General features: G+C 42.3%; 1 protein-coding gene across 3 annotated transcripts in view; it reads left to right on the top strand.

Moving 5' to 3' along the window:
* The window catches only part of kcnab1b (potassium voltage-gated channel subfamily A regulatory beta subunit 1b), a 42,040-nt gene that overhangs the window by 14,433 nt on the left and 18,279 nt on the right, over positions 1–9,328 (top strand). For all 3 annotated transcript variants that reach the window (XM_084369970.1, XM_084369971.1, XM_084369972.1), the window contains 3 exons: positions 5,284–5,327; positions 8,385–8,422; positions 9,143–9,222. In XM_084369970.1, coding sequence (XP_084226096.1) covers positions 5,284–5,327; positions 8,385–8,422; positions 9,143–9,222 — 162 coding nt within the window. The remainder of the gene's footprint in view (positions 1–5,283; positions 5,328–8,384; positions 8,423–9,142; positions 9,223–9,328) is intronic.

Here is a 9,328-nt window from a genome sequence, read left to right as displayed (position 1 = left end):
ATTGAAATTCGGCGTTATTTTTCTATTATCGTTATCAAACCAGAGCATCACGATCTCCATGTAGTGATACATTAACAAAAAAGCAACTCAGTAATCCAATTTCCTCCATCTCTAAGATCCTCGACAAGGCAGTGAAAAACGCCTGCTCCGTTTCGATGAGTACCAGCGAACAGAAAGACCTAAAAAGAGACTGTGACACACTTTCTATCAGTAATGTATGAAGATTCTCCAGTTATCACGATCTGATATTTTTTATTTTTTATTTTATTTTCCCACATTGCTGAGCTCTCTCTGAAATCGTTCTGAATCAACCACTTCAGATCTGCCCACATGTTTTTCGATACAGGATCAACCCACAGGCCACTAGCTTCAATCATGCGTCCCAGCCTGAAACGCAGTTATTCTGTGTGAGATCTTCTCAGCCCGTCACTCTTTATCTCTCTAGATTACAGTATGGACGCGGTATACTTTGAATGCAGCCTTCCACACAGTGTTTGTGCAGGGTCTGTGTATACAGCGTGAAAAACTAAAAAGAAAAAGTCAAAACAATGTGGCGCCTGTGGTAAAACAGAGCAGAAAGCCCGGGTCCGGACTCGGGCTCTTCATTGCACTCACACTCACTCCAAACAAACATGCGCCGGGCCCTGTGGGGAGCGGGCTGTCATTTCCTATTTCCCATTCTGTGTCATATAGAATGCTTTATCTGTGGAGGGCATTTGATCTGCTTAGACTTGAGGCTTGGACTCTGCAAGCCTCAGTCTGTTGCTTGTGTCTGCATGCCGTCTCCTTCCCCTCTGCATCTTTTCTCCTTCTCCCGTCATTGGTGAAGATTCAACCATGAGTCCTGCAGGCTTCATCAGTGGGTTTTTTTTCTCCTTAGCAACTCCGCTGGAGCTTGTCTTTCATTCTTAATCTATTCATTTTTTTTTTTCCCTGAAAGTGCTTGGTTTAACTTCCCTACTTTCTTCCCACCCACACAGGCCCGGGCTTTGGTATATTTAGAATAAGACCCGCCTTTCTCCCCCTGCGCTGAATTATTTTGATAACAACATTATGGTTGACATCAGGAGAGCGGTGGGAGCCGAGGAGGTGGGTGTTGTCTAATCCCTCCGCCCATGAAGGTTGGCTTGTGTGGGTTTGCTTAGTCTACATTAATCCCCAGCGATGGAGCGAGGAGTTTTATCTGTCTACTCACAACCTTGACAAAAGAGTTAGCTGACAATTACTCATTTGAACAATCCAGTATCAGGAAATAAATCATAAGAGTGTGACTAGAGAACCGTACGTTTCAGTGCTTTCCAGGGAGGAAAAAAAAAACAATAAAGGGTGATTCCTCTGAAGATTTGAGCACGATAAATCAGCCAGATGTTCATTTGTTATTTTTCTTTCGAACGGGGGTCCACTAAGAATAGAATGGGATACATGCAGCAACAGCTCGCAAGGATGTTCATAAGTGGTGACAGGTTTGTGTGAGGGGGCGTCTTCAAATGACTCATTTGTCATTTTACTTCAAGGCTTCTTTTGGGCACCATCCAAGCATGAGGGACCGAGCCACACTCACTGGCTTTCCAAGTTGTTTATGTGCAAGTTTGTATAGACACGTTGTCCTTTCCTCAGCGTGCTCATTTTTTGCCATTTACAAAATAATCAGCCGAGAGTAAAATGTCGGCATCGGACGTTTCTGCGAACCGCAGAGACGTTACATTTGTACAAGTCATACGTAGCTTATGAATGTTTGTGAATGAGCTGATGGTCTTATCACGAGATGGATGAGATGGTGGTGGTGTCAAGCAAGAGACTACTGTTCGATACTGTGTTTCAACATTTGTAAAAACCATCAGATATCTTTAAGGTGACAATAAGATGATCTTGCCTAAACCTAACCAAAGCATTGTCACAACATAAAATTGAAAATAGAACGTCGGTAAATGTAAAGTTGCAACGCAAAGAAACATAAAGTCTCAACATGTCTGTCGTTTGCAGGAACATGCCAACATTTGTTCTGGTGACTGGGTTCCTATATAAAGGACTTGTGCCTCTGCATCCCAGCAGCCCCTATTTTCCTCCACACAAGCGCCAATTTTCTCTTAAATACAGTGTTATTCATTTTCTTTCCTTTGTTGCAAATGACATCCTGTAATCCCCCTAATCATTAGCTTCGCTTTCAGTGTGCCTCTGCTGGCACCCACTTCTGAGACCTGGACAGATCTTTTAATGCACTTTAGCAGGCTGTGTGGTTAATAATCAGGTATGTGGCCGAGCTTCCTGAAACCCCTAGAAAACACTGGGGACGAGGAGGCAGCTTCTCCTCCTGCTGAACTTCGGCTTTGTTTCTCTCCCTTCATTAAGACAGACTCTATGAATTTTAAGCACAAACACTTCTGAATTTAGTTTATGGAGGAGCTCCAAAAACAAAGTTAGCAGTTTTCAAAGCTCAGCCAGCTTTATTTGGAAATGGAACGTGCCTGCAAGCTTGTTTATTGTGGAGGTAGGGTGCATGAATGAGCCACTTTAAAACTTGAAACAGTATCAATGGAAACCCCAGCCAAATGTATGTGCAATTTACAACAATTAAAGGGACAGTTCACCCCAAAATCAAAAATACATATTTTTCCCTTTTACCTGTAGAGCTGGATCGATAACATTGGGAAAACTGACACAGCATCCAGGGCATACAATTTAAGATTTGTATAAAAAGATAAATATAACAAGGCTTTTTAGGCGTATGAAAAATACTTAACATACTAAGTATGTAAGCAGGCGTAGAGAGAGTCTGATGTGAAACCAAAACTGTACAAAGGTTTACAAAACAAGCAATTACTCTTTTCTGTTTTATGGTGGGAAGCGGTGTATAACTGCCACGTACTGTGACAAAGTGAGAACTGAAAGAAACGGAAATGTTTTCAGAGGTGATGTATATTCAGACGATATCATCATGTGAATTATTAACACGTTTAATATTTCATCTTTAACAAATATCGGTATATTGCGATAGTCTAGGGATCAATATTTCTATATTTTTGACAACACTAATCATTAGTTAGCTTATTTAGCTAGCCTCTTTTCCATGAGTAGATGCACACTTCCTTCTGCGTAATGATACAGTTGAAAGAAAATAGTTCCTGCGTAAAACAGCTCACAACAAGGTCGGTGGATTATCTTGAGTAACCCGGCCATGATTTCTGGGAAGAGACATTGCTTTTAAATTTTTCGAATGTATTTTTTGCCGCTTTAGGCAACACAAGCTGTGTGCCATTTAGTTCCATTACATTTGAGAGAAGGCAGACATCTTCACAGCTGTCATCTCGAAAACTCGACAATTCACACCAGAAGAATCTAGATGGATTAATAGCATTTTAGATTTTTGGGTGAACTGTCCCTTTTAAGCTGCTGCTTTACCCTGGATGATTTGCACAGAAATGCAGCAGTGAGCATTCCCTATCATAAACGCCCGTTGTCCTCAAAAAACCCTCGGACCGAACACACACAGATTCCGTCAGTATCGCACTTCTAACCTAAAGTACAGCCCCCTCCCCCACACTTTCATGGATCAGAGCTCCCACTCTATAATACATCAGAGAGACGGAGGATACAATATCCAAACTCCTCCACCATATCAGAAACAAGACTGCATCCCACGATTTGTGACTGTGGAGGGATCTGTCTCTGAGTTTTCTCCTGTCATGTTATTATCACTGCCTTTAATTACGCAATACATCAAAGAATCAAATCATCCAAACACTTTTTTTCATGTTTTTTCTCGTTTGTCTCGGCTCAACTCCTGACTCAATGGCTGATGCTTCCTCATGTTGGACAACTAATTGAATTGGCTGAGGGCACGGGCTCCGATTTGTCTGCCTGCATCTTGACGGGGGCACAGGCCATTAGTTGTCAGACATGTACGAGAAAACAACCGCTGGCAGTTTTTTTTTTTTACAGCCTCGTTTGTTGTAACAAGTAAATGCCTGCAAAACCGAGCAGAAGGCACAATCCCCCAGACCGTAATTTGAGGTTGTTTCTGTGTCAAGAATTTGGGCAAATTCTCCCCGCAAGATGAAGTGTGTTGCTTGTGATAGAGGCTGCGACTGTGTGTGCGTGTGGCCTTGACGGTTGCGCCAAACGAATATGTCTCAATTTCACAGCGTTTGCTCCGACTCATTTCCTCCATCAGATGGCCGTGGCTTCCCTCTGCGGAGGCTGTCGATCCCCCTGTCACAGTTTTCTTGTGCCTAAAGATGCATACATCAGACTGCGGGAAGACACCTGTGGTTGCCGCGGGGAGAACAATCTGCTCTGCGAGTTCTCGTCTCAGCTGGACTCGATTGCTGCACAGATTGTAAAACTAGATGTGAAGCCGAGGGTGGCAAGAACTCTGATGTCTTAAGTTTATCTTCCGTGGTGTTAATGAGAGTTGAAAGTGCTGCATTACATTGCGGCAGATCAGCTGGATGTAAATTAACTGTTATCGAGGAGATATATCTCCGGCGGTGCTCCGTTGCTCAGTTAATAGGTAGAGGGGTGCATTAAGGAAGCAGAGGAGGATGGAGCGTATGTGCGAGGAGCTATCTTGAGAAATGCTGATATGATACAACCTCTGTGCTTGAGAGAGAGAGAGAGCATGCTTGTCTGCATCTAGTGGGGAAGAGAATAACAGTAAAAAGCCTGAGGACTGAAGTGCTCCCTTCTGTAAAAGGATGTCAAAGGCTCCCGGTGTAAGAAAAGGGATTTGAGTGAGGTATGACGAGGGGACGGAGGGCAACGCTTGTCAAAAACAGAAGTGCGGCAAACTTCCCGCTGCTGCAGAACAAACATGTAATTGGATTTTTTCAGTTATGAGCAGAATATTTTTCTGGCTCCTTAGAGGACCTTCCTCCTCTTCTAGAGAATGTGGGATCCATATTGGTGGAATAAATCAAAACGTCCTCCCACCTGTAATCTCTCAATTCTGATTCACGGTTGCAGGTGTGATGGTGATTCTCCTCTCGATCAAACACGAGAAGCTACCAGCGATTGTTATTGTTAATCCCCGCATACTGCAATTACAATTGATTTTTTTTTTTTAGCCTATATTGCGAGCTTCACAACTGAAAAATCATTTAGTTTCAGCCTCTCGAGTTATGATGTGAAAACAACATAGATTTTGTCTTTGTTTGGCCTGGAAGAGCCCAGAATGCAGGAGCGCGGTAACTGCTAATTGGTAATTGGTCAGATCACATCTGACAGATGACATCTCGAGCCTAAACAACTCTGGTTTTGTTAATCATAATCTGTTTTTCTACACAGGAACCTGGGGAAATCTGGGTTGCGTGTCTCCTGTCTGGGGCTCGGTGAGTACTTTTAATTAGCATCAGAGGCAAATGTCTAATGATTTCGTAAGCATCCACGCAGGCTTACCTCATCTGTGTGTGTGTGCCGAGCAGAAGATGGAAATTTCATTATATCATTTCATCTCATGCATCTTTCAAACGTATGGAGAGTCATGAGAGACAACACAAAGCTGTTTGCAGAGTGTTGATATCTTCCAATATTAATATTTAATCAATAGCACCCGTTTCTGCAAACAAGTTGCTCAATTATAGCACATATCCAATGCACGCCAGAGCGTTTAACACTCTCATTCATCTTGATAGGGCTGATCTGTTTAGTAAATCTCTTGTGTGTACCGTGCGTGCAAAGTCACTTGAAGGGGGTGTGTCTCCGAAGACAAAATGACTTGACAAAGCAAATAAATGATGCAGTGCCGCCCAGCAGATCCCGCAGCATATCTACTGATGGAACATCTGCGAACGAGTTAGTTAATCATCTTTGTAATGATTTTTCTTTTAAAGGGTCAGCCGCCGCTCATTCAGCAGCAGGGAGGAATAACGAAAGAGGGAAGCATCCCTCAACTTGAAAGAATTAGTTTCGAGCTTCGTTATTGGCAAGCCTCAGCCGTGCAGTTGTGCCCTTGAGCAAAAACATCGATTCCTCCCTGTACTGGTTTTCAGTCGAGGAGAGAAAAGACAGAGAGGATTTCACTGCGGGGATCAAAACAAGCTACTTTACCATTTGTGTCTACGTGGGTTTCTGTGCTTTATCGTCTCAACTGCATAATCAAATTGTTAAGGATCAGTTCATCATTTTGTGGAATAGGCTCATTTGCTTTCTTGAGACTTAGATTAGAAGATTGATAACACTAATTGAGGAGCTACCGCTTGCAGTCAATTCACTTATCTTAGCACAAAGACAGGAAATGGGGAAAACAGCCTAACTCTGTCTTAGCATCTATATCTCCAGGTTATTTTGTCTGGGCTTAAAGATATAATGTGTAACATTTCAGCTTTAAAAACGACTAAACCTCTGTTATGTACTTTGTTGAATTGTTGACAATATCCCAAATGTTTCCCACAAACCCAGAGAAATCAACAATTTAATTCAAGGTAACAGTTCATTTCTTTTGCTGTTTGTTGCTTTTACTTGTGGGGAAACATCAGACGCTGCCTCAGAGAGCGAGGAAGGAAGTCGACGAGCGTGACTCAACAAAACTTTAACACATCGCCTCGTCTGTGAACATTTCTGCCTGAGTCACATCGGATAATAATTTTATCGGCAATAATGGCCGTTAGACAATGAAGACAACGACTCCCACGATCCCTCGCTACTTAACGACATCAGCAAACTACTTCTTTTGTCATCATTGTTGTGTGACACATTTAATATTCCAATAAACCAATGTTAACATCATTTAACATTTTCCAACTCTAGCATAAAGTGTAAATGATAAAAGTTGTTAAGTACTCTGATTCTATTCAGTACCAACACAAATACTGATTTCTACCGACTGCTTATATTTTTGACATCACGAGTCACTATTAATCTGGAAAGTAAACAACATTTTTGAGGTACACGTTGCCATTTTTCAATGATTAAGACACTTTGGATGTAAATAAGATGCCAGATTGCATTTAAAAAAGCATCAAAACAGAGCTTATTTATCAAAAACAACAAGACACAAATCTCCCGAATTTCGAAAAACGCCCGTGGTCCAAAGTTAATAACATCCGCCTACCAACACCTCTAAAGCTCCTCACTAATTAACACGTTGTATTTCATGTGTTTAATCAGTTCAAAAAACAAAGTGTAAAAGACGGAAAGCTGTGGTTTTACGGGGGCTTATGTGTTATTCTTTGGTTGGGTGCAGCTACTTCCTGGAAGCAAACTCCAGGCAAATTTTTACACCTCTGTATTTGTATGGATTACACAAACACAGTATAGCGTGCTAATTAATGAGTTTTAAGCCTAGAGACATAGCTAGCTGCTTCTCCCCTGTTTCCACTCTTTATGCTAAACTAACCAGCTGCTCTCTCTAATCACATTATAACTGTAGAGACATGAGAGTGGTATCAATCTTCTCCTCTAACTCTCGGCAAGAAGGCAAAGCATATTTCCCAACATGTCAGACTATTCCTTTTCCGAATTGTGCAGCAGGTAATTTAAAAGAAAATATATTGTATTTGACCATTGCAAGCATAGAAAAACTCACCAAAACACCAATCTGCTCCCGCTCCCGCTTCGGATTCAACACCAGATTTTGCATTATTTCTTATTAGTGGGAGATGACAACAAGCAGCATGTGACAGGATCAGGACACAGAAGATTGGCAGGAAGAAATGAAACTTCTCTCTTCAGCCTATGTTGTTTGGAGGAGGAACAGATGCTGCTTCTTTCTATTTAAAGTATGATAATTCAGTACATCACTGCAGTATGTGCCTGTGTATGCAGTCATTTGTGTACTGACTTGTGTGTGGCAACTGTAAGATGACCTTACATGACCCAAGACTAAATCTGACGCCTGATACAAGGGTGTTTATTGATAGCTTCAATACTGCTATTACTTATCAAGTCTCTTTTAGCTTTTGACAGATGACAGGTGTTCACCCTGGTTGAGGCAGGAAGGAGAAAGTGAGGAAAGCGAAGGTTAATCCAAGAGATACAACACGCTTTCTCGAGCTTTATGTTGCGAGGAAAATAAAGAAGAATAAAACATAAACTTGACACTAAGTATCTGTCATCAGAGAGCTACAGAGAGGACACAGTCATCATCATCTCGTCCGTTTACTCAAGCAGCTCAATGAACCAATTGTCCCTTGTATTGTTGAGCTTTAATGCACACAAAATCCTGCAGACATTACATAAAAATTCTGCACACAGGTTTAAAAACAAGGGAAGTCACTGCAGTCAGCCTCAACCCTGACATTTGGCTGTGATGGCTTCAGGACAGGGACGTTTGTCATGTGACCATGCCAAAATGTCACAGTATTAATTAAGGCATTACTGAAATGGCAAAACGTCTTGTACTTTTTTTGTTTGTACCATAACTTTGACTTTGACGTTTCCCTCAACAGGCACATGGGTCACATTTGGAGGTCAGATCTCTGATGAGGTAAGACATCGTGTCAAATTGATAATTCAGCCGTCCCAGGTCACGAGTAGATATTGGCGCACATTACTTAGTGAGCAGTTGGGACAGTTTACGGCACCCATTTGTAGCCCCCATGGGAGCAATTTAGTGCAACTACATGTAAAATGGTGTGAGTACAACACAGTAATGAGGACAGCATCAATTTCCTGATAACGCAGCTGGCTTTTAAGTCCCTGTTGGCTCTACCGAGGCCAAGTGGTCAGATCTTGTTCCACCCTGTCACAAGTTATTAAGCTGAGGGCCTCTTCCAGTGCCTTGATCTGGCCTTGAAGGTGGGAAAACACTGAATCGGGTACAGTTCATCACTGCCTGATGACCACTGGGACTAAGTGACACACACAGACACAAACAAAGTCGCCAAAAACAGGAGGCGAGAATAAAAAGAGAAAGTCATCATGACAATATTGGCATTCCCTTGTTCGGCTCTGAGCAAACTGCAGGCCCAGGAACTAGGTCAAAACAGTCTGGGAAATATATTGAGCAGTAAACAACCTTAGTCAACAAGCAGCCTACAGTTTTCCTGGTGATGTGAGTCTCAGCGGCAAACAGATTTACTCTCCATGAGCTTCTTCGGGGAATTTCCCGGCCCCTTCTTTTTGAAGTGTAATTTGGTTAATATTTATAGTCTTGTATTATACAGCACTGAAGTTGATGAGGGGGGATTCTTCTTGTCTGTGTCAGGTTGCAGAGCAGCTAATGACTATCGCCTACGAGAGCGGGGTCAACCTGTTCGACACGGCGGAAGTCTACTCCGGGGGAAAGTGAGTGATGCCACTGATTTGTTATCTATCACACACCCGCACAGCTTTTTTGCGCTCTTGTCAGCTGTTTTACCCAAAGGACACAAGATTTTAGCCCAGACCAGAC

The sequence above is a fragment of the Pagrus pagrus genome (genome assembly GCF_965226575.1).
Source record: "Pagrus pagrus genome assembly, chromosome: 12".
NCBI lineage: Eukaryota > Metazoa > Chordata > Actinopteri > Spariformes > Sparidae > Pagrus > Pagrus pagrus.
The sequence above is the reverse complement of the archived record's forward strand: the minus strand, read 5'-3'. Positions and strand labels throughout refer to the sequence as shown.